General features: G+C 48.8%; 1 protein-coding gene across 1 annotated transcript in view; it reads right to left on the bottom strand.

Annotated features, from left to right (window-relative positions):
* The window catches only part of LOC132579464 (transmembrane protein 132D-like), a 781,341-nt gene extending 763,139 nt beyond the window's left edge, over nucleotides 1-18,202 (bottom strand). Inside the window, exon 1 of the mRNA XM_060249844.1 lies at nucleotides 18,109-18,202. Within this exon, the coding sequence (XP_060105827.1) occupies nucleotides 18,109-18,187 (79 nt within the window). The 5' untranslated portion in view covers nucleotides 18,188-18,202. The remainder of the gene's footprint in view (nucleotides 1-18,108) is intronic.
* Nucleotides 18,203-26,391: the final 8,189 nt, after the last annotated feature.

The raw sequence follows: 26,391 nt of genomic DNA, 5'->3' as shown, positions 1-26,391 counted from the left end.
TACTCCCAGTACCAGAATGAATCTACTAGCTCCTTGCAATCTTGAAGAATTTGAAGGGCTGTCCCTTAGTGGCCCTTAGTGGCCCCGTGGCACAGAGTGGTAAAGCAGGAGTACTGCAGTACTGTGGTCTGAATTCTCTGCTCACGACCTGAGTTCAATTCTGGCGGAAGCTGGGTTCAGGTAGCCGGCCCAAGGTTGACTCAGCCTTCCATCCTTCCGAGGTTGGTCAAATGAGTCCCCAGCTTGCTGGGGGGAAAGTGTAAAAGACTGGGGAAGGCAATGGCAAGCCACCCCATAAAAAAAGTCTGCCGTGAAAACGTTGTGAAAGCAACGTCACCCCAGAGTCGGAAACAACTGGCGCTTGCACAGGGGACCTTTCCTTTCCCTTAGAGGAGGGCAGGGAGCTGTTCCAGTTGGCAGCGGAGGATGAGAGGACTCACAATAACAAGTTTAAATTAAGGATGGGAAGGTACCAGCCGGATATTAGGAAGAACTTTTTTACAGTAAGAGTTATTCAACAGTGAAATGGGTTGCCTAAGGAGGCACTGAGCTCCCCAACACTGGCAGTTTTTAAGCAGCAGTCAGGGATGTTGATGATGAAAATGATATTGGATTTATATCCCGCCCTCCACTCAGTCACAGAGCGGCTCACAATATCCTTTATCTTCCTCCCCCACAAGGGACACTCTGTGAGGTAGGTGGGGCTGAGAGGGCTCTCCCAGCAGCTGCCCTTTCAAGGACAACCTCTGCCAGAGCTAGGGCTGACCCAAGGCCATTTCAGCAGCTGCAAGCGAAGGAGGAGTGGGAATCAAACCCGGTTCTCCCCAATCAGAGTCCGCACACTTAACCACGACACTAAACTGGCTCTCTAGGCTGATCCTGCATTGAACATAAGAACATAAGAGAAGCCATGTTGGATCAGGCCAATGGCCCATCCAGTCCAACACTCTGTGTCACACAGTGGCCAATATATGTGTGTGTGTATACACACACACACACACACACACACACACACACACATATATATATATATACACACACGCACACTGTTGCTAACAGCCACTGATGGACCTCTGCTCCATATTTTTATCCAATCCGCTCTTGAAGCTGGCTATGCTTGTAGCTGCCGCCACCTCCTGTGGCAGTGAATTCCACCTGTTAATCTCCCTTTGGGTGAAGAAGGACTTCCTTTTATCTGTTCCAACTCGACTGCTCAGCAATTTCACCGAACGCCCACGAGCTCCTGCACTGTGAGAAAGGGAGAAAAGTACCTCTCTCCATCCCATACACTAATTAGAGAACATCAATAAGATCCAAATAAAATCCAAAACGCTAACCCCGATTGTGAAACGGTTCAAAACTTCCTCCGAAAACGGTACACATCAGATAACATAAAGATGTAAAATAATATAAAGCTAATATAATATAAAGAGTATTCACATTACATAAAGGACACTTTGAATGCTTTTTCCCTCTCCAAAGCTGCTGGCATTTAGCACACTGTTTTCAGAGCGCTACTCTCTAATTTTTGCAACCCCGTCTGTTGACTGTATGTTAAAATATTTCTTTGATTCAATCCGTTTGCCCTCTTTAAGATGGTGTAATCCACCCTGACTCTCAGTGAGAAAGGTGGACTATAAAGGCAGTAGAACAAATAAATAAAAATCTCACACTTTCCAATCGAGCAGCACCTGGGGTTTTAGAGGCCATTTAACGCATAGGAGATTTTAAAGTGCCCTTTACCCTCTGCTTCCTGCAAAGGACCACAGCTGGAGACTCTATTCTCAGCAGGGGTTGGACTAGATGGCCTTTATGGCCCCTTCCAACTCTGATTCTATTATTCTGTTCTCCCTGAGACATGTGCAAGGAGTTTCATGGGTGTGGAAGCACCAAGATCACGGGGCCGCTGAACCAAGATAATCACCAGAAAGATCCTCATCGGAGGAGTCCAAAACGTGAGCGGCAACACTACCACCCATGTGCAGACAACGAGCCCGTGGACACTTTTCTTAGTTAAGTCTTTGAGAAAAGAGTTAAAAACCATTTCTCCTGTTGTTGTTGTTTTCTTTTTGAAAAACCCTACTTGTAATAATTAACACTACTTAGGTTATTGCAGAGCTATTTTTTTAAAAAAAACCCTGATTGCTCAATTGTCATTAATAATGAAGAAAAGTTATATTTCACTGCGGGGTGGGAAAAAACTAGTAATTTAACATGATGCTTTATTATAAACCAAAGCAACTATGACTTATAGCTCCTTGCCTTCCATCAAGTAGCAGCCACGCAAGCGTACCCTAGGACAGAGTGGCAGACAGCTGCCACCCTCGGCTTCCACGACACCCAGGTGGGTTTTTTTGTAGCAGGAACTCCTTTGCATATTAGGCCACACACCCCTGATGTAGCCAATCCTCCAGGAGCTTACAGGGTTCTTAGTACAGGGCCTACCGTAAGCTCCTGGAGGATTGGCTGCATCAGAGGGGGTGTGGCCTCATATGCAAAGAAGTTCCTGCTACAAAAAAGACCCTAATGACACCCTTCCAAAAAAGACTGAAAACATATATGAACATATGAAGCTGCCTTATACTGAATCAGACCCTCAGTCCATCAAAGTCAGTATTGTCTACTCAAACTGGCAGTGGCTCTCCAGGGTCTCAAGCTGAGGTTTTTCATGCCTATTTGCCTGGACCCATTTTAGTTGGAGATGCTCTACCACTGAGCCACTGTCCCTCCCCTAAATGGAGCTTTTGGAAGTGTGAGCAAGACCAAGAGAGAGAATTTTTCACTGTGGGTAGAGGTTTTATATATATATATATATAAAGCGATTATCTGTGGATTCCCCTCTTATTAAACCCCCATGTTTTCCATTCAATAACACCGCTTTTATTAATATATTAAAAGCACGGTGCAGGCCAGAGTCAAGGATGCTGGGCGCTGCCAGGAAACTAATAAAAAAAGAAAAGGGGGAGGGGGGGAGAGAAAGAGTGAGACCACTGCCAGAAAATATTAGAAACCAAATTGCATTAAGGAGCGGAGCTGACAAATAAAATGGCACAGCGGCAGAACGACTCATGTTTCAGTCGGAATTTATTATTTGTGCGCTCCGGTGATGCTGAAAAGAAATCAGCCAGAAGGAGCTCAAGTGCCTGTCATAGGAATCTGTACCCAGCAGGATATTAGCCAGATGTGGGGATCCTATGCCCTCTCGCACCTCTATCAAGGCCAGAAGTCAAAGAGAGGTTATGAACGAGTGACCCTTGTGGTAGCAGAGGGATAGGGTTGCCACTCAAGCAATATCTAGGGACTTTGGGGGTAAAGCCAGGAGCAAGGGTGTGACAAGCACAACAGAACTCCAAAAGGAGTTCCGGCAATCACATTTAAAGGGACCTTTTAAACGCCTTCCATAGGAAATAATGAAGAATAGGGGTGGCTTCTTTGGGGGCTCATAGAATTGGACCCTCTAGTCCAATCTTTTTTGAAGGTTGGGAGGTGTTTTGAGGAGAGGCACTGGATGCTCTGCTGAAATTTAGGTGCCTCTACCTCAAACAAACAGCCCCTCTGGAGTCCCAGATAGCCAAGGATCAATTCTCCATTATACCCTATAACGTGCCATGCCTCGTGCGATGACGTCACTCCCAGGTAAAGTCATTGTGCCGCATGTGCTTCCTGCACGCGCAAGAACATCCAGTAACAGATCCAGGAGCCCCCCCCCACTGGAAGCCAGGTAAGACCTGGCAACCCTAATTATACCCCACTGAAGCCCCTCCCCACTTCAAATCCCACCCTCTTGGCTTCTGTACTCTGTTTGATGGCCCTCGAGGGCAACTGGTGGGCAGCTGCGTGAGACAGGATTCAGGACTGGGTGGACCACTGGATTGACTCAGTAGGCCTGCTCTGAGGTACCCAAGAACCTGGAGAAAGCTTGCTAAAATTGTTACATTTTTTAAAACTTTTTTTTTTTATCGTACCACTTGGGTAAAGCATAGAAAGGTGGTCTAGGAAGGTGGTGTGGGCGCTTGTATGTTTATACCTATACAACTTAGAAGCGCGAGAAGCTTTCATAGATAGCTGTTATGTACCGTTCTCCACGATGGCTTCTTTCTGCCACATGCCCTGCGCGCAGTTCATATTTTATTCATGGTAGCGGACTGGAAGTGTGCCAGGGCTGCTATGCATTTCCACAAAATAAGTGTTAAAACCACTCTCTGAAACAATATCGGCACTTGCTAATTTCATTCCTCCTTCTCTAGCTGGTTGCCTTCCATTAAGTTTACTTGTAGGCTGAGAATCAGAACGTTGTTTGTTCGGAGCATGGGTCATACATAAAATGCATGAAGCTCGTTCCTAGCATTCCAGTGTTTCTCATACATTACCTCAGAACTCCTTACACCAAGCCTGCTAGGTAGGCTGGTACTAATGTCAGAGAAAGAGCTGAAGCTGAAAGGCACTGGTTTGCGTAAGGACATCTAGAGAACTCATGACTGAGGTGACATTTGAACCAGGCACAAAACTAAGCTTGCCATCTTCCAGGGTGGGGGTGGGGAAGGAGGGTTGGAGATCTTTCCTAATTAGAACTCTTCTTTAGGCAACAGAGGTCAGTTCCCCTGGAGAAAATGGCTACTTTGCAGGATGGACTCTATGGCGGTAGACCCTACTGAGGTCTCACCTCTCCCCAAACCTCTCTGCCTCAGTCTCCACCCCCCAAAATCTCCAAGTATGCCCCAACCTAGAATTTGAAACCCTACACACAATTGTTGAATCGAATCAGGGCTTTTTTTGTAGAGGGGAGGGGAACCCTGCAGGAACTCATTTGCATATTAGGCCGCACCCCTTTGGTATCACTATTGCTTCACACAGGGCTTTTGGTAGAAAAAGCCCAGCAGGGCCTCATTTGCATATTAGGCCACACCCCCTGATGCTAAGCCAGCCGGAACTGCGTTTCTGTGCACTCCTGCTAAAAAAAAAAAAAAACCCTGCCTTAAATCGACTAGGGACAGGGCCTTCTCTGTTATGGCCCCTACATGGTGGAACCAGCTACCGGAGGAGGTGAGGGCCCTGCGGGACCTTATTCAGTTCCGCAGGGCCTGTAAGACAACCCTCTTCCGGCTAGCTTACACCTAACTGATATGGGAACTAACGTAGCTTTACCAGATTCTTGCTGCTCATACTGTTATAAGGTTTGATGTTTTAAGGTTTTAAATGTTTTGACTGTTTTAACTGCTTATATATTTAAATGTTAATTTAATGTTTTGTCTTATTATCTGTTGTGAGCCGCCCTGAGCCATCTTTGTGGGAAGGGCGGGATATAAATAATAAATAAATAAAATTAAAAAAATTAATTTTCTGGGCAGAAATAATATTGCTGGATGAAGAGTACATGGCACAACTTCTAACCAGAGAAAGCACTTTACACCCGTAGCCTTAGATAATCCCAAGAGCCCAGAAAGGTAGTCTATCATCACTTCCCTTCATATTGTGGATTGGTGAAGGGCTGAATATTATACATAAGAACATAAGAACATAAGAGAAGCCATGTTGGATCAGGCCAACGGCCCATCCAGTCCAACACTCTGTGTCACACAGTGGCAAAAAATTTTATATACACACATACACTGTGGCTAATAGCCACTGATGGACCTGTGCTCCATATTTTTATCTAAACCCTTCTTGAAGGTGGCTATACTTGTGGCCGCCACCACCTCCTGTGGCAGTGAATTCCACATGTTAATCACCCTTTGGGTGAAGAAGTACTTCCTTTTATCCGTTTTAACCTGTCTGCTCAGCAATTTCATCGAATGCCCACGAGTTCTTGTATTGTGAGAAAGAGAGAAAAGTACCTCTTTCTCTACTTTCTCCATCCCATGCATTATCTTGTAAACCTCTATCATGTCACCCCGTGACATGATACCCTGCCCAGTGACAGTAATGACCCCGTAAGAATCAGCGGTCAGAGTCGGAGGAGGACGGGAGGGGGCAGGCCCAAAGCCTCGCTCAGCCATTGAAGGTCATTGAGTGACTTTGGGCCAGGTGCATGCTCTCAGCCTAACCTACCTCACAGGGCTGCTGCGAGAACAAAAAGAATCCAAGGAGCAAATGTGCATGCTCTACCATTGCCAGACTCCAGGTGGCACCTGGAGATCTCCTGCTATTATAATTGCTCTCCAGGTAACCAAGATCAGTTCCCCTGGAGAAAACGACTGCTTTGGACTCCATGGCATTGCACCCTGCTCTGAGGTCCCTCCCTTCCCCAAACCCTGCCCTCCACTCCCAAAATCTCCTGATATTTCCCAACCCAGGCCTAGAAATCCTACTTATGCTTCCCTGACCTCCTTTGATGGGCTAAAAATGCTGCAGAGGACTGGAAAGAGAGATCATGCACCATGAAGAACTCTGTGCAGCCAAAAGCTGGCAAAACTGTAGGCTACAAACTTTCTCCCTTTACAAGAAATATTTCTGTAGATCAGGGGTGGCCAATGGTAGCTCTCCAGATGCTTTTTTTTTGCCTACAACTCCCATCAGCCCCAGCCATTGGCCATGCTGGCTGGGGCTGTTGGGAGTTGTAGGCAAAAAACATCTGGAGAGCTACCGTTGACCACCCCTGCTGTAGATATCTTCTGAGAAAGCTTTCTATGCACCTGCTGCAAGAGCCCCTAAACATTGCAGACAACCTTTGGGATGTGTTGTAGCACACTGTTTCATCCCTCCCAAAGTCTCTCAGCTGGAAACGGAGAGATGTTTGCAATGCCTCTATTTCCAAGAATCATCGCCTAACTTCTCCTCACCCCCCCCAAAAAAAAAATCTCCCTCACTGCACATCCCAGAAAGGTTTGCCTTCACCTGCAGCATCAGTTTTCCTGGTGCAAAAGCCAGCCCCGCCTTCAATTTAAAAGCTGAAAACGCGTTCACACTCCTGGTTATTTGAAAAACATAATTACCGCATAGCATGTTATCAGCCATTCCAAATCTACCTGGGCAGCCCCAGAGCGTGAAATGACAGGGCACATTTGGCAAGAAATAGCAGGATGGGAGAGTCAGCCATCAAGGGGGAGCAGAGAAATTCCAGGGAAAAGAAGAAGGCCCTAGTTCAAATCCTGCCTCTTTTCAGCATTCACACTCCCCACATTGGTAAGATGGGGATGGTACCATCGGCCCGCCACACAGGGCTGTTGTGGTGGTTGAAGGTGCTATCAAGTTGCAGCCTATCTATCTAGGGCAGGGGTGGCCAACGGTAGCTCTCCAGATGTTGTTTTGCCTACAACTCCCATCAGCCCCAGCCATTGGCCATGCTGGCTGGGGCTGATGGGAGTTGTAGGCAAACAACATCTGGAGAGCTACCGTTGGCCACCCCTGATCTAGGGTTTTCAAGGAAAGAGACAAACAGAGGTAGTTTGGCACTGCCTGCCTTTGCATAGCAACGCTGGGCTTCCTTGGGGGTCTCCTATCCACGTACCAACCAGGGTCGAGCCTGCTTAGCTTCTAAGATCTGATGCGAATGCGCCAGCCTGGATTACCTAGGTTAGGGCCAGGGTTGCTGTAAGGATTACAGAATATCATGTATGAAGAGCTTTGGGCAAGTAAAAGCTATTGATGTCAAATACATAAGAACATAAAAGAAGCCATGTTGGATCAGGCCAGTGGCCCATCCAGTCCAACACTCTGTGTCACAGAAGAACAGAAGAGAAGCCATGTTGGATCAGGCCAGTGGCCCATCCAGTCCAACACTCTGTGTCACATAAGAACATAAGAGAAGCCATGTTGGGTCAGGCCAGTGGCCCATCCAGTCCAACACTCTGTGTCACATAAGAACATAAGAGAAGCCATGATGGATCAGGCCAATGGCCCATCCAGTCCAACACTCTGTGTCACATAAGAACATAAGAGAAGCTATGTTGGATCAGACCATTGGCCCATCCAGGCCAACACTGTGTGTCACATAAGAACATAAGAGAAGCCATGTTGGATCAGGCCAGTGGCCCATCCAGTCCAACACTCTGTGTCACATAAGAACATAAGAGAAGCCATGTTGGGTCAGGCCAGTGGCCCATCCAGTCCAACACTCTGTGTCACATAAGAACATAAGAGAAGCCATGATGGATCAGGCCAATGGCCCATCCAGTCCAACACTCTGTGTCACATAAGAACATAAGAGAAGCTATGTTGGATCAGACCATTGGCCCATCCAGGCCAACACTGTGTGTCACATAAGAACATAAGAGAAGCCATGTTGGATCAGGCCAGTGGCCCATCCAGTCCAACACTCTGAGTCACATAAGAACATAAGAGAAGCCATGTTGGATCAGGCCAGTGGCCCATCCAGTCCAACACTCTGCGTCACATAAGAACATAAGAGAAGCCATGTTGGATCAGGCCAATGACCCATCCAGTCCAACACTCTGTGTCACATAAGAACATAAGAGAAGCCATGTTGGATCAGGCCAATGACCCATCCAGGCCAACACTGTGCGTCACATAAGAACATAAGAGAAGCCATGTTGGATCAGGCCAATGGCCCATCCAGTCCAACACTCTGTGTCACATAAGAACATAAGAGAAGCCATGTTGGATCAGGCCAGTGGCCCATCCAGTCCAACACTCTGTGTCACACTTAGTGGCCAAACCCCATGTGCCATCAGGTGGTCCAACAGCAAGGCCAGGAGCCCTAACCTTGTTGCCCCCAAAGCATCACTGCCTGAGCATCACTGCCCGAGACATAAGAACAGAAGAGAAGCCATGTTGGATCAGGCCAGTGGCCCATCCAGTCCAACACTTTGGGTCAAGTAGTGGTCAAAACCATCAGGAGGTCCAGCAGTGGGGCTACAACTCCAGAAGCCCTCCCCTTGTTGCCCCCCCAGGCACCAAGAATACAAAGCATCACTACCCGAGACATAAGAACATAAGGGAAGCCATGCTGGATCAGCCCAATGGCCCATCCAGTCCAACACTCTGTGTCACATAAGGACATAAGAGAAGCCATGTTGGATCAGGCCAATGGCCCATCCAGTCCAACACTCTGTGTCACACAGTGGCCAAAAAACCCAGATCCATCAGTGGGGCCAGAAACTGGAAGCCCTCCCATTGTTGCCCCTCCCAAGAACCAAGAATACAGAGCATCACTTGCCCCAGACATAAGAACATAAGAGAAGCCATACTGGATCAGCCCAATGGCCCATCCAGTCCAACGCTCTGTGTCACACAGTGGCCAAATCCCAGGTTTCCTCAGGAGGTCCACCAGCAGGGCCAGAACTCTAGAAGTTCTCGCCCTGCTGCCTTAACAAGCACCGAGAAAACAGAGCATCACTGCACAGTCGTAGAGTGTCATCAATACCTTGTGGCTAATAGCCACTGATGGACCTCTGCTCTGTATGTTCATCCATATGTTTATGCCTTTACATGCATGTGCATCATCCAAGATGCAGGCATTCCTTGGGAATTTAACTGCTGGATACCCGGAAGAGTGGCAGATACAGCAGCTTACATTAGTGACATCGAAACATCCCATCACCAATGGGCCAAAACAGGGACAGCTGTTTACCAAGGATAAGGACCAGAAAATGGGGACACCCCCTGGAAAACAGGGGGAATTAGAGCATTATGCAAGATGCTGGCTAGGCCTTTTTCCCTCACGGTCCCATTATGTAAACGGAGAGTGCATTCTAGAACATCCACAGCCTCCCGCTGCCAGGCGGAAACAGGCTCACTAAGTGCACCACCTTGCTGGGAAGTTCACCCAAACATCACAATCTTCTCCCTGAGAATCCTTGACAATCTCCAAGGGTTTCCTGAAACTCTGTCTGAAATCAGAAGTCAGCCTGATAGCCCAGGCTGCCCCGATCTCATTAGACTTTGGAAGCTAAGCAGGGTGGGTCGTGACTAGTATATGGATGGGCGACCTCCAAGAAATATCGAGGGTGTGACTCAGAGACAGGCAATGGCAAACCACCTCTTAAAACGTCTCTTGCCTAAAAACGAATCTAGCTCGCCACCTAGTGGTGCATAACTCTAAAAGATCTAGAACTTCTGGCTGCCAGACAATCTTAGGATCTCCTGGCCATACTACACACACACACTGCCACACGATAATAATGACTAGCTCGCTCAATGGTATGGACAAGCAAGTCTTTTGGTTTTGGGGTTTGTTTGGGGTTTTTTGCCCTGATATCTTTTTGCCAGCAGTTTCAGTTATCTGCTTTTCACAGTCGACTTTGTAGATTCATTGCCATCCCACCGTACGGCTTGAGCGTATAATCAATGTGTTATTTACACATACAACACATGCCTTTTATGCACATCACACCGATTTGATATGCAAAAAACATCAATGAGCACAGGTTTTAGGGAAAGGTCCGCACGGCGACTGGAAAAATGGTATGAAAATGAAGACACGCCGCTCTCCTTCCTACAAGGGAGAATCAGAAAGTGGGGGGAGGCGTTTCCCCTGAATCAAAACAGCAAGCATGGTCCCTACGCAATACACGAAGGCCTTCCCAGTTTGGTAGCCCTAACTTGCACCAACAGGAGTCATGCCTTGGTAGATTGTGCGTACGCAAACACACAGGGCTTTTTTTTGTAGAAGGAACTCCTTTGCATATTAGGCCACACCCCCCCAATGGAGCTAATCCTCCCAGAGTTTACAGTAGGCCCTGTAAGAAGAGCCCCGTAAGCTCTTGGAGAATTGTCTACATCAGGGGTGTGTGGCCCAAGGATGGAATTCTAGCCGAAACTCCTTTGCATATTAGGCCACACACCCCTGATGCAGCCAATCCTCCAAGAGCTTACAAGGTGCTTTTTTGGTAAACTCTTGAAGGATTGGTTACATCAGGGGTGTGTGGCCTAATATGCAAAGAAGCTCCTGCTAGAATGCAAAGGAGTTCCGGCTGCAAAAAAAAAAAAAAACCCTGCGTATACACACATAGACACACAAAGCAATGTTCCTGTCTGTTTCACCACACTCTACAAATGCAAAATTCAATGTCTAAGTACATCATCCTTCTCACCAACAGTGACACATCCCTTGCCCTACAAAAAGGGCCACGTTTATTTCAAGGTTGCGTGTAGGTCTGGCACAAACCTCCCACCAAGTGCGCCTCGCGTTGCGGGTCCAGTGAGAGCAGACGCAGTCACAAAAGACACAGAGATTGGGGGGGGGGAGCGTTAGCGCTTGCCTCCCAATGCCATCCCCGCTGACCCAAAATACACCTGCTCTCGGAAGCAACATGCAGGAGCAAAACCAAGAGAGGGGATTGCGGTACGGTAATCATCATCATGATGATTCTCTTCCTTGACCTTTTGTCTCTTTTCAACAAAAACTAGAAAGTTGTGTTTTCAACAGGAGCCCGGGAGGGAGGGCGGCGCACGGAGCAGGTGACTCAGCCAGCTTTTCTGGAATGCCGCCGCTTACAATGGAGCAAAAGCCAGCTAATACGTCGAATAATACTTCTAATGGATGCAATTCTCCAAGCCCAAGTAGATAAGCAAACAAGCCCCTATTGAGCAGCATCCTTGAACCCACCAGGGAGAAGCAGGGGGAGGGAGGCAGGAGATTAATATTCTGAATCATAAAACTGCCAAGCTGTTTCAGAGCCAGTCTTGGGATTCATTTGGTAACGGCTTTCCCTGGACAGTGAGGTTTTAGAGGGGAGGGTCACACATGCAAACAGCCCGCCGCAGAGAAGATACCCCGCAGTGAGAAATCAAGAGTGTCAGGGAGAAGTCTAGCCTAACAACATTCTTCTCCTTGTTTTCTAATGTCTGTTGGGAGGGAGCAGGGGTGGAATTCTAGCAGGAGCTCCTTTGCATATTAGGCCACACACCCCTGATGTAGCCAGTCCTCCAAGAGCGTACAAAAAAGAGCCTTGTAAGCTCTTCGAGGATTGGCTACATCAGGGGTGTATGGCCTAATGTGCAAAGGAGCTCCTACTAGAATTCCAAGCCTGGGAGAGTATCCAAACATGGGCCTGCAATTGAAAATTGCTTGATTTCATGGATTGCGTAAAAGTAGCCACAAATTGGGAAGGTGTTTTTTTCTTTTTTGTCATCTTCTGGGTGTGGAGCAGCGGTCATTGGTGAAGGAGTTTATGAATTCCCCGCATTGTGCAGGGGGCTGGACTAGATGACCCCGAAAACCCCTTCCCAATCCAAGTCAGGTTGAGTAAGTGACAGATTTAGGCCCAGTTCTTGCATTGTTTGGATGGCGTGAGTGTGATGGTAGCATCAACCCCTCCCCCCCTCACCTGCTGCCAGGTAACACAACAAGTGTTAAGAGAAACAAACACTGTGATGGACTGGCTAACAATGTTTAGTAAAACCATTTTAGAAAAACCTTTTTGGAATCATATAATCTGTTTATACATTACAACAACACGAGAAATGTCCATCCACAAAACAATATTACAAGAAAGGTCCATTATTACAAGAAAGGGAGAGCCAGTTTGGTGTAGTGGATAAGTGTGCGGCCTCTTATCTGGGAGAACCGGGTTTGATTCCCCACTCCTCCTCTGCTTGCAGCTGCTGGCATGGCCTTGGGTCAGCCATAGCTCTGGCAGAGGTTGTCCTTGAAAGGGCAGCTGCTGGGAGAGCCCTCTCCAGCCCCACCCACCTCGCAGGGTGTCTGTTGTGGGGGAGGAAGGGAAAGGAGATTGTGAACTGCTCTGAGACTCTTCAGAGTGAAGGGCGGGATATAAATAATAATAATAATAATAATAATAATAATAATAATAATAATAATAATAATAATAATAACTTTTATTTATATCCCGCCCTCCCCACCGAGGCAGGCTCAGGGCGGCTCACAGACATGGAAAGTGCCATGATTACAATAAATACATTATACAATAAAATACATTTAAATAAATTAATTAAAACCACAACAATTAAAGGTGCTATAGTACAACACAGTGTATATCAGATGGCTAGGTGTCACTTCAGGATTCCATCTTGTAGGCCATTTGGAAAAGGACAGTTTTACAGGCCCTGCAGAACTGATTATAGTCCCACAGGGCTCAAACCTCCGCTGGTAGTTGATTCCACCAATGGGGAGCCGTTATTGAGAAGGCCTGCTCTCGGGTTGTTTTCAATTTGGCCTCCCTTGGTCCAGGGATTTTTAAGAGGTTTTGGGAGCTAGATCTCAGTGCTCTCTGGGGGATATATGGAGAGGCGGTCCCTAAGGTAGGCAGGTCCTCGGCCATATAGGGCTTTAAAGGTAATAACCAGCACCTTGTAACGAACTCGGAACACGATTGGCAGCCAGTGCAGCTCCCACAACTTAGGCTGCATGTGTTCCCACCGAGGTAGTCCCACCAACAGCCTGGCTGCCGCATTCTGCACTAGCTGCAGTTTCCGAGTTCAGTACAGGGGCAGCCCCATGTAGAGGACATTACAGTAGTCCAACCTTGAGGTGACCGTTGCATGGATCACTGTTGCTAGGTCACCGTGTTCCAGGAAGGGGGCCAGCTGCTTTGCCCTCCTAAGATGGAAAAAAGCGGCTTTAGCAGTGGCTGCTATCTGTGCCTCCATTGTCAAGGAAGGCTCCAGAAGCATTCCCAGGCTCTTGACCCTGTGCACTGGTATCAGTGACGCACCGTCAAAGGCTGGTAGGGAGATCTCCTCCCCTGGCCCGCCGCGACCCATGCAAAGGACCTCTGTCTTCGCTGGATTCAACTTCAGCCCACTCGACTTGATCCACCCTGCCACAGCTTGCAGCGCCCGGTCCAGGTTTTCAGGGACGTCGCCAGTCCGGCCACCCATCAATAGATAGAGCTGGGTGTCATCAGCATACTGGTTACAGCCCAGTCCTTACCTTCGGGCAATCTGGGCAAGGGGGCGCATGAAGATGTTAAACAACATCGGAGAGAGAACTGCCCCCTGAGGCACCCCACAATTAAGTAAGCGCCTCTGGGACAGCTCTCCTCCAATTGCCACCCTTTGTCCCCGACCCTCAAGGAAGGAGGAAAGCCACTGTAAGGCTAGCCCCCGGATTCCTGCATCGGCGAGGCGGTGGGTCAGCAGCCGATGGTCGACCATATCGAACGCAGCCGATAGGTCTAACAACAGCAATACTGCCGAGCCGCCTCGATCCAGATGTCACCGCAGGTCATCCAATATCTTCTTCTTCTTCATTCTCACATTACAATATTACAAGAAAGGTCCAACGAGCACCCGGATATAGGCTCATTTCATCAATGAACTTCCTCAGGAGTAGTCCTTCCTATTTCTTTCAGGATCACCGGCCTTTCGTAACAATCCAGTGTTGGTGCTCTTCTGCAACATCTTTTACTTCACGCTCTCTCATCCACTCAATACCACTTAAGTGTATATCTTTATATTAGGAGCTTAAGCCAGTCCTAAACTACTTCTTTGTTTCAAACAATTTTATTAGTAACATATGGTAATAAATTTCAATTTCTTACATCATTAATAATAACTTTTTTTTAATCTATCCCATATATTACTTTCTACCCACCCCTCCCCTTGTTACTTGACCCCCGCTGGTGTTATATACTTAAAATCTTAATATTAAAGGTACCCTTAATTAATAAGAACCAAAATGAATACCCTCCTCCCTCTTGTACTTAGTCATTATCAAAAATGGTCCAGTGTCCTTTTATTTTCCACTCTTTTTCTACGTATCTTCTGAACTTTTTCCACTCCATCTTAAATACTTCTAAATCATAGGGTGTTTTCGCACTCACGTTTTACTGGCGCCACGACCCTCCTGACGCCGGCGAATCTGCATGGATTTTGCAACAGAAGCGCCGGCGCTCCCAGAAGCGCCGGCGCTTTCCGTCGCTAAGCCAGCGCAAACGTTTTCCTGCATCTTTGCGATTTCCGTTTGCGCTGGCTTAGCGACGGAAGTAGCCGGCGCTTCTGGGAGCGCCGGAGCTTCTGGTGCGAAAGCCATGCAGATTCGCCGGCGTCAGGATGGTCGTGGCGCCAGTAAAACGTGAGTGCGAAAACGGCCATAGTCTCTTAAGGTTCTTGTCCTAAACTTCTTCTTTAACCAGATGCAGAAGCCTTCTGGAGCAGGGGTCCCCAACCCCCAGGCTGCGGACCAGTCCCGGTCCATGGCCTGTTAGCAACTGGGCCGTGGAGTGAAACAGAGACCTTCACCTACTCCTCACTTAAAGACCACCATGGGAGAGCAGGGACGCGGTGTGGGCTTGGGGGCAGCCTGAGGCAGCAAAACCCCCAGCACCCCCACCCCCACTGATCTGTGGAAAAACTGGCCCCTGGTGCCAAAAAGGTTGGGGGCCATTGTTCTGGAGTTTGCCGGCAAATTGCTCTCCACAATATTTTTATTATAAGCAAGCCATTCCTTTTGATGGCAAATATGCTCTTGTACTCTCTACAATTTTTATTTTCTTTTCTTTAATTCGAAGCAAGCCATTCCTGTTTGACAGGAAAATGATCAATGCCTCTCGAGTGTATCATTTTGAGCAAGCTAATCCTGCATCTCTTCTATAACTAGATGCAAAAGCCTTCTAGACTCAACAAGCCATGGACCACCTGGAACACGCCTACACTCCATTTGCTTCCCTTGCCAACGTCACCCCCCCTTTCTAGGTCAGCAAAACTAGAGTGCTAGTTGCACTTAGGGTTGCCAACTCCAGGCTGGGAAATTCCTGAAGATATTGGAGGGTGGGGTCTAGAGAGGGACCTCAGCAGGTTATAATGGCATAAAGTCCCCCCCTCCAAAGCAGCCATTTTCTCCAGGGGAACTGATCTCTGTCCTCTGGAGGCGTCTTGTAATTCGAAGAGATCTCCAGGTTCCCCTTGGAGGGTGGCAATGCATGTTGCAGTCATGCAGTCCATGGCTTCTCCAGCCACCCAGCAGCTTGAGAAGGCGCAGTGGTAACTGCAGCCACTAGGCCCAGAGTGGTCAAACTCCATTCTATGGTCCTTCCAGCTGCAAAAGAGAATTGCATTTTGGAAAGTGTCTCCCCTGTATGTAAAATAAAAAAAAACCTCTTCGTCCGGAGAAAAGTTTCATATTATCACCTCCCTGATGTGCTACATGATTCCATGCAGGGAACGGCCGCCCTGAGCCTGCCTCGGTGGGGAGGGCGGGGTATAAATAAAAACTTCTTATATTATTATTATTATTATTATTATTATTATTATTATTATTATTATTATTATTATATAAGGGAAACATTCAGCTGTTTGCCCCTCCCTGCCTGTAGACACAGTCTGAAGAGCACAAAGCCCAGAGATCTGAAGAGTACAAAGCCGCAGCTTAACAGTTTCACCAGCACCACTTGTCGAACAGCTCATGCTATCTGCTAAAAACCATGACTGTTTTACTGCAAACACCTCCGTCTGCAGAACAGCAGTACCCGGCCATTACAGATGGAATGTGTCCATCAGCACATCAGGAAAAAGAAACACCAGCCTTTCCACTTGGAAACTAAATCAAAAAGTGCTCCATTTTTTGAAAACATACACATAAGAACATAAGAGAAGACATGTTGGAACAGGCCAATGGCCCATCCAGTCCAACACTCTGTGTCACACAGGAAGTCCACCAGTGCGGCCAGGACACTAGAAGCCCTCCCACTGTGCCCCCCTCCAAAAGCATCAAGAATACAGAGCATCACTGCCCCAGACAGAGAGTTCCAATGATAAGCTGTGGCTAGTAGCCACTGATGGACCTCTGCTCCATATGTTTATCCAATCCCCTCTTGAAGCTGTCTATGCTTGTAGCTGCCACCATCTCCCATGGCAGGGAATTCCAAGAAGTAAAAAAGAAGTAAAAGGAATACTCATCACTGAAGCCACATAGCTGCACATTTCCTTTCTGCAACAAACCATCCTCCTTCAACAGCTTTTAAAGCAGCTTTCTAATGTACCCGATTCCAAGATCTGACATTACTATATCAGGCAGGGAAAGGATTCTCTCGTCTATTCCCACATGCAGTTAAATTGACTTAATCTGGGGACGGGGGAGACAGACACTTTTATAGCAGCCTAGCAAAAAGAAAATAACTATTCTTTCCAGGTGTATTCCTCACTGAGGATCAGACACCTGGAAAATGCAAGCAGGCAAAACCACGGGATCGCTTGCTTGCGCCCAGACGTAAAACAGAACGCACGTCATGCGTCAACTTAATCCTGATCCTAACGGATCTCCTGGAGCATCCAAATAAAATAAAACAAAAAATTCCACACAGGCTCAGTGAAACATAGCTAGAGATGTTTCTTTCTGGATTTTACAATGGAGCCTCCTTTTTCCAAGCACCACAGCAAAGCAAGGGGCTTCCAGCACACACACAAAACGTGCCAGAAGAGAGAGAACGTTTGCAAGAATGACTATCGCACGATGGTTCATGTACTTCCTTATCACAGACATTGTGCCAGGGCTCAATTCCCCCCTCCCGAGTTGTCGTTTTGGATGGGAAAACTTGACCCAACCCACCCCAATAATGTCCCACAACCAACCCTAGCAAACCGGGAGGGTAGGGTTGGCGGAAGGAAAGACTCTGCCTAGAAATTTTTACACTGACATCTCAATTCTTGTTGGAAGAGTGGAAGTTTGTTCCAGTCACGTGATCAGGGTGGGCTTTTTTTTTTTTAAAATGTGGATTAAAGGGAAATAACACGGGGTTTCTGCAAACGGCGGCGAATTTCACCCAGATGGGATAATGCACTTTCAGTGTGGTTTTGCAGCTGGATGTTCCTATGTAAAACAGAAAAATCTACTTGCAAACAATGGCTAAAGTGCACTCGAAGTGCGTTATCCCATCTGGGTGAAATTCGCCGGTATTGTCCCCCCCCAAAAAAAATCCCCCCACCCCAAACAGTTAAACGCTTCTCTTCCCAGGGCTGGATCGCCGCCCCCTACCTTGGACAGCGGTCAAGAGAAAATAAGGCTGTCTTCCCTACTGGAGGGGGAAATTGGCAAGGGGGAAAAGAGGAGTGCCGTTCCCCACCAAGGAGGGACGAATTGGCAGCGAAAGACCAGCGAAATCTAGCCGTGAAGCACCACCAGCTTTGCCCATTCATAGATTTCCACACCACTCCCCACTTGCTTCCAGAGACAACCTCCCGAGAAGGCGGAGGGGGAGGGAGGGGGGAGAAGGAAAGTTCAAGCAAGGGAAAGCTCCTCTCGCGGCTTACCTTTGGCGAAAACCATGGCGAGGCTGAAGAGCAAAAGCCACAGGAGGCGAAGCAGCCGGCCGCCCCCAGCGGCCCCCATCCTGGAAGTTAGATCCTGCCGATCACAGCCCCCCAGCCGCTGGGGCATCTTCTTCCAGCCCGGCCCCCCCGGCGCCAAGCAAAAAGGTCATCTTCGGAGGGTGGCCAGCATCCCCTCCAGCAGCTCTCGGGGCCACCCGTCTTGGGCGAAGACCCCCCCCCACACACACACACACACTAACCCAATAAATAAATGTCAATCGATAGAGCCTCTCTCTCCGGGGAAGGCTTCTGCGAGGCGGCGGGGGCCAAAGCCGAGCTCTCCATGGACGAGAAGATCGAAGAGGAAAGGCGGGAGGGGGCAGAGCAAAGGAAGGGGGGGGGGCTTATTCGTTCTTGCAAACCCGCAGGTGGGGAAGCGGGAGGTTTAAGCAGGAGTCTGCTGAGCCGGGCTCTTTTGCCTTCTTCCAGCAGTGAAATTGACAAGAGGCGGGAGAAATTGACAAGAAACGAAGAAACTGACGAGAGGCGGTAAAATTGACAAGTCCTTTTCCTATAGGGCTCCGCTGGGAAGCCTGGGGGGCAGCTGAAGTCTCCTTCTTATTCAATCCGGGGGGGGGGAGGGACCCCTCGAAGTGCAAAAGTTTGCCTTTGGGGTGGCTCCGAGGAAATCCCGGGGAAGGAAGAGACACCCCACCAATTCCCTCTTCTTCAAAGGCTCTCTTGTTTTAAAAGGAGGGGAGGTACGATTTCTTTCTCATTCAGTCTTCGGGGTCTGGGAACCGAGGGGGGGGGGGACGCAGAGAGGATCCTGTCTTTCGCCCAGCGATTCTCTGGTCTTCCTTCCCCTCTCTTGCGATGTTCCGGAGGCTTAGCCCAAAGAGAGCCTGAACGGCCGAAGGGCTCCGCTGCTCCTCTCCGCCTCCCTTTTAGTCGGTTGCATTGCCATAAACACAACTTCCTAGCCGATGGAGAGGGGAGGAAGAGGGTCAAAGGAAAGGCAGAATTCTTTCAGCTGCTCCCCGGTGCCTCGGTGGAGTTGCAAAGCGTCTGGGAAGAGGGAGAGAAAAAAAAAATCAGGCTTGCAAGAGAGAAAGCGCAAAAGCAAAACATCGGGAATGAAATAAATAAAGCCCCCCCCCCTTCCCGTCTCCACTCCCCCCTCCTTTCCCACATCCCAGCTCTTCCAGCCGCCAGACAGCCCGGATCCCACCAATCCCCGTTCAGCGGAGGATAAAAGGAACGCCCGCCCTCTTTGATTCGATACAGAAGCCAGTTCAAACGAAAGGGGCGGGCCGCACGCAAATCGGGCCCGCGGAAACCCCGCCCCTCCCGGGCTACCCAGCGCCCTCCTTCTGCCGCGCCGCGCATACAGAGAAGCGCGCGTCGCCCTCCCTCCCCGGGGAATCCCACTTGCTGGCGCGTGGGAATTTAGAAGGAGGGCCGGGGTTGTTTTATTTTATTGTGGGAGGGGTTTAGCATGGGATAAAGCTCAAGAAATTAGTGTGAGGGTCTATTCAACCCCCTCCTCCTTCCTCCCAGCGTGGGAGTTTGCATGAAGAACGGCTGGGACTCCCAGCCTGAGAAGATGTAAATCGCGCATTCTCACTACGCTCAGATAGACTGCTCCTGACTAGGAAGCCCGGGCACAGAAACGGTTTATTGTCCGGTTTTTCTTGTCCTCCACTACCTTCCCTGCAACCACATGCAATAAGAGGATGAACATATGAAGCTGCCTTATACTGAATCTTCGTTCGCGAAGCCAAGCCGAGAGAGAGAGAGAGAGAGATACTGAATCGGACCCTCAGTCCATCAAAGTCAATATTGTCTACTCAGATTGGCAGCGGCTCTCCAGGGTCTCAAGCTGAGGTTTTTCACGCCTACTTGCCTGGACCCTTTTTTAGTTGGAGATGCCGGGGACTGAACCTTGGACCTTCTGCTTACCAAGCAGATGTTCGACCACTGAGCCACCGCCCCTCCCCAAAATTTATGAACATATGAAGCTGCCTTATACTAAATCAGATCCTTGGTTCATCAAAGGCAATATGTCCATCCTTGGTCCATCAAAGGCAATATACTCAGACTGGCACCAGCTCTCCAGGGTCTCAACCTGAGGTTTTTCACGCCTATTTTACCTGGACCCTTTTTAGTTGGAGATGCCGGGGATGGAACCTGGGACCTTCTGCTTACCAAGCAGATGCTCTACCAATGAGCCACCGTCCCTCCCCTTTAGTGGCTCTCCAGGGTCTGAAGCTGAGGTTTTTCACACCTACTTGCCTGGACCCTTTTTAGTTGGAGATGCCGGGGATTGAACCTGGGACCTTCTGCTGGTTGGCTTAAGCTGAGCCGACTGAAGCGGAACCCGACAAAGACAGAGGTCCTTTGCCTGAGTCGTGGTGGCCTGGGCAGGGAAATCCCCCTACCAACTTTTGACAGGGCGCCACTGACAATGGCACCAAGGTCAGAAGCTTGGGGGTGCTATTGGAGGCCTCCCTGATGATGGAGACCCAGATGGCAGCAACTGCAAAATCCGCCTTTTTTCAGCTTAGGCGGGCAAAACAGTTGGTTCCTTTCCTTGACCATGGCGACCAGGCAACTGTGATTCATGCAACGGTCACCTCAAGATTGGACTACTGTAATGCCCTCTACTTGGGGCTGCCTTTGTCGGGAACCCGGAAACTTCAGCTAGTGCAGAACGCGGCTGCTAGGCTGCTACTGGGGCTGCCCAAGTGGGAGCACATACAGCCAGCACTGCAGGAACTGGCTACCGATAGCGTACCGGATTCGTTACAAAGGGCTGGTTATTACCTTTAAAGCCCTATATGGCCGAGGACCCGTTAACCTGAGGGACCGTCTGTCCCCACATGTTCCCCAGAGAGTGCTGAGGTCTGGATCTCAGCATCTCCTAGTGATCCCCGGGCTGAAAGAGGCGAGACTGTCGACCACCAGGGATCGGGCCTTTTCAGTGGCAGCCCCTTCTTGGTGGAATCAATTGCTGGAAGAGGTTAGGACCTTGCGGGGCCTCGCTCAGTTTTGCAAGGCCTGCAGTTGACCGTAGGAGAATTCTGGAACAACTGTTGTCCTGAGAATATGAGTAACATCTGATTTGTTAGCACCAACTGTATATTGTTTTTAATTTATATTGTTTAATGGTTTTATTGATTTTATTATTGTGATCATAGTATACTGCAGGGGTGGCCAATGGTAGCTCTCCAGATGTTTTTTTTGCCTACAATGCCCATCAGCCCCAGCCAGCATGGCCAATGGCTGCGGCCGATGGGAGTTGTAGGCAAAAAACATCTGGAGAGCTACCGTTGGCCACCCCTGGTATACTATGATCTGATGTAAGCCGCCCTGAGTGCACCTTGGTGGCAAGGGCGGGGTATAAATCAAATTAAACATAAACAAGCAGATGCTCTACCACTGAGCCACAGTCCCTCCCCAGAGAGTGCTCTTTTTGATATCCTATGTGTGTCATCTGGAAGTCATAGCTGTCTTCTGGCAACCCCTACTGGGGCCTGGAGGACATTCAGAGAAGTAGCTTGATACAGCCTGCCTCTGCCTCCCAACCCAGGTATTCTCTGGAGGTCTCCCATCCCAGCAGGGCTGGTCCTGCTTAGAAGAAGAAGATATTGGATTTATATCCCGCCCTCCACTTCGAAGAGTCTCAGAGCGGCTCACAATCTCCTTTACCTTCCTCCCCTACAACAGACACCCTGTGAGGTGGGTGGGGCTGGAGAGGGCTCTCACAGCAGCTTCCCTTTCAAGGACAACCTCTGTCAGAGCTATGGCTGACCCAAGGCCATGCTAGCAGGTGCAAGCGGAGGAGTGGGGAATCAAACCCGGTTCTCCCAGATAAGAGTCCGCGCACTTAACCACTACACCAAACTGGCTCTCATCAGTATAGGCTCTCTACCCCAAACTGAGTCCTCACACTTAGATTCCAAGACCTGACCAGATCGGGCTTGCCTGGGCTATCCAGGGCAGGGCAAGAGGAGACCTTCATGCTCCGTATACATTTGAACCCAGGTCCCATAGACACTAGTCTAACCACTACCTCATCCCCAAAACTCTACTGTCCTGCCCTCTGCCGATCTTTTAAGAAATACCCTGGTTTGGCAGATAAATATCTCCAAAGCAGCAGCAGTAATACTTAGCGCTTTTAGAGCACTTCAGTACATCACAGTAAACATTACACCAGCCCTGTAAGGCAGGCCAGTGATAGCCCTGTGCAGTTGATAGGGGGGGGCTGGCTGGCTGGCTGGCTTAAGCCCACCCTGTGAAATTTGTAGCATGGATGAGATTTGGATGTGGAACCTCCTGGATCACAGGAAAAGAATAATTGCAGATTTATACCCTGCCCTTCTCTCTGAATCAGAAACTCAGAGTGGCTTACTATCTCCCCCCACCCCGTGAGGTGGCCGGAGCTGAGAGAGCTCTCACAGCAGCTGCCCTTTCAAGGACAACTCCTGCAATAGCTATGGCTAACCCAAGGCCATTCCAACAGGTGCAAGTGGAGGCATGGGGAATCAAACTCGGTTCTCCCAGATAAGAGTCCGCGCACTTAACCACTACACCAAAATGTATAAACATTAAACCAGTCAAACACAAAAGGCAAGTGCTGTAAACAGCCATTAACACGGCTTTTTTTGTAGCAGGAGCTCCTTTGCATATGAAGCCACACACCCCTGGTGTAGCCAATCCTCCTGGAGCTTACGGGGCTCTTAGTACAGGGCCTACTGTAAGCTCCAGAATGATTGGCTACATCAGGGGTGTGTGGCCTCATATGCAAAGAAGTTCCTGCTACAAAAAAAGTGCTGGCCATCAATAAGCCTTGGCAGTTTTCACCAATTGATTTAATTTATTTGTACGCCACCTTTCTTCCTGGGGGGAACCCAAGGCGGCTCCCATCACTCTACTTTCCTCTATTTTTATCTTCACAACAACCCTGCGAGGTAGCTGAGGCTGAATCAGTGTGACTGGCCCAAGGTCACCCAGCAAGTTTCTGTTGCACAAGTGGAGATTCGAACCCAGATTTCCCAGGAACTAGTTCAACACTCTTAATAACCATTTTAGGGGGAGGTATTTGTGAATTATATATTAGCCCCGTGGCGCAGAGTGATAAAGCTGCAGTACTGCAGTCCAAGCTCTGCTCACGACCTGAGTTCGATCCTGGCAGAAGCTGGGTTCAAGTAGTCGACTCAAGCTTGACTCAGCCTTCCATCCTTCCGAGGTCAGTAAAATGAGTACCCAGCTTGCTGGGAGTAAAGAGTAGATGACTGGGGAAGGCAATGGCAAACCACCCCGTAAAAAGTCTGCCAAGAAAACATCATGATGAGACATCACCCCATGGGTTGGTAATGACCTGGTGCTTTCACAGAGGACTACCTTTACCTTTTTATTATTTGTGAATTTCCTGCATTGTGCAGGGAGGTTGGACTAGACCCTCAGGGTCCCTTCCGACTATGTGATTCCATTATACTGTCTTAATCATATCCAAAGAACACTTTATTGAGAGTAAGCCCCATTGAATATACCTGAGGAGCTCTCTTTGAGTAGACCTGGGGGTGGGGGGGAAGGGGTTAGCTTTTAAAGGAGCCACTGAACTTCGGGTTTATTTCACTACAGCAGACTAAATTTGGCAGGGGCTCAAGCAAATTCTCTGAGCCAGGGATTTGCTCACAGAACAGGACATTTCTATCCCCTGCTCTGATCTGCTGCTCACTGTACTGGGTTAAGGATGCCGAGAGACTTAAGGGATTTTCCGAGGAAAGGAAGCAAAGGGTAAAAGTATTGAATTTAGCGAGCGGATTCTTCAACACTAATGCCTTAAAACAAGAATGGACGTGCCAATTGCAGTCGCGCATAATATACTAGACATGAATGTCAGATGTTTGAGAGCCACAAGACGGAAAGAAGTGGAAAGGAAGCAACTTTAAATGCATTCTCCAAACTGCTAGCTGGCTTGGCTTGGCTTGGAAAGTGATTTAAAAAGAGAAACGCCTTCTCCAAGCCAGCTGATGGGGAGGGCTATTTTGAGAGAAAGGCCGTTTTCCCACTGACCTTACTCCGGAGCGACGTCCCTCTTCACTGTGCAGCGTCTGCGTGGATTTCCCACCAACTGCTGCGCACAACCAGGAAGCGCCGCGGCTTTTGCGTCGCAGATATAAACCGCTAAAAAACAGTTTACATCTGCAACGCAAAAGCCGCGGCTCTTCCTGGTTGTGCCCAGCAGTTGGTGGGAAATCCGCGCAGACGCTGTGTGGTGAAGAGGGACGTCGCTCCGGAGTAAGGTCAGTGGGAAAACGGCCAATGTGTAATGACCGGACTCTTTTTTTGTAAACTCTTGGAGGATTGGCTACATCAGGGGTGTGTAGCCTAATATGCAAAGGAGTTCCTGCTACAATTTCACTCCAGCCTGGAAGATTTTAATTGGAGAGACCTGGGACTGCAGCACGGACTGCAATGGGCTCTTCCCCTGTTCTCCTAATATACACATATAAGCCAATTTTGCACCTATTAGGGATAGGTCAAAAGGGGGCAAGTTAAGAGCGTGCAGTCCCATGCACAGGTGGGTCATGCAAGAGGATCAGGAAAATTATATTGTGCACAGCTGTGTCTTGGCCAGTGTTGCGGTTACCACCCTTCATTCCCCTATTACATCTGGTATCAATGGACTCTCTCCATTGAACTAAGTGAAAAACTCTAGGCTGAAGAACTGAACACGGGGCAACACTGAATGCTTTATGCATGCCCAACTGTCCAACATTTCACAGATAAGTCAGGGACACGCTTGTAATAACCCTCCGCTCCTACCGAAGACACGGTCTGATACGCCCCCTTTCCTACCACGCTTTGCTGAACATTCTATTCCGTCTGCTGCTGCCTGCCGTATTTTTACTTTGCAAAAATCTGTCCTGCATCAGAAGACGGAAAGGCATTTGCTCTAGATTAAAGTGCTGCCCTAAAAACAGAATGGTCCCACGGCACTCTTGGAGCTGAGATCGCATGTCAGGGAGATCCGAACTGGGATCCTCCTAACGACAGACAGGGTTTAGAAGAAGACGTTTATTTCTTTATTGCCCATACATTGTCAGAGATGCTCTAGGGCCAGAGGTGGACAAACCTGCTTAGTGTAAGAGCCACATTTGCTTAGCATAAGAGCCAGTTTGGTGTAGCGGTTAAGTGCGCGGACTCTTATCTGAGAGAACCAGGTTTGATTCCCCACTCCTCCACTTGCAGCTGCTGGAATGGCCTTGGGTCAGCCGTAGCTCTCTTATCTGAGAGAACCGGGTTTGATTCCCCACTCCTCCACTTGCAGCTGCTGGAATGGCCTTGGGTCAGCCATAGCTCTCTTATCTGGGAGAACCGGGTTTGATTCCCCACTACTCCACTTGCAGCTGCTGGAATGGCCTTGGGTCAGCCATAGCTCTCTTATCTGGGAGAACCGGGTTTGATTCCCCACTCCTCCACTTGCAGCTGCTGGAATGGCCTTGGGTCAGCCGAAGCTCTCTTATCTGAGAGAACCGGGTTTGATTCCCCACTCCTCCACTTGCACCTGTTAGAATGACCTTGGGTCAGCCATAGCTCTCTTATCTGGGAGAACCGGGTTTGATTCCCCACTCCTCCACTTGCAGCTGCTGGAATGGCCTTGGGTCAGCCACAGTTCTCGTAGGGGTTGTCCTTGAAAGGGCGGCTTCTAGGGGAGCTCTCTCAGCCCCACCTACCTCGCAGAGTGTCTGTTGTGTGGGGGGGGGGTGGAGGGAGGTAAAGGAGATTATGACCGCTCTGAGTCTCTGAGATTCAGAGTATAGGGCGAGATATAAATTCAACAAATCCACATTTGAGATCACATGTCAGGGAGATCCGAACTGGGAGCCTAACAACAGACAGGGTTTAGAAGAAGACGTTTATTTGTTTGTTTATTTCCATCCATTTCCCATAGTGGGCTCGGGGCGGCTTCCAACATAATAAAACAATCAAAACAGTTTAAGAACGATTTAAACAGTTTAAACAGTTTAAAATTAAGACAATTAAGCCACAGCTCACATTAGTTAAGGCGGCATGGATGGTGTGGACAGATCAATTAAGCATACTTGTCCCAACGTAGATGTTCAAAAATCTCAGCTATATCGGTTTGATTTATACCCTGCCATTTACTCAGAGCGGTTTACAACCTCCTTCCCTTCCCCTCTCCACAATAGGCACCCTGTGAGGTAGGTGGGGCTGAGAGAGCTCTGTGAGAACTGCTCTTGACAGTACAGC

The sequence above is a fragment of the Heteronotia binoei genome, chromosome 11, assembly GCF_032191835.1.
Source record: "Heteronotia binoei isolate CCM8104 ecotype False Entrance Well chromosome 11, APGP_CSIRO_Hbin_v1, whole genome shotgun sequence".
NCBI lineage: Eukaryota > Metazoa > Chordata > Lepidosauria > Squamata > Gekkonidae > Heteronotia > Heteronotia binoei.
This window is presented reverse-complemented; position numbering and strand designations above follow the sequence as displayed.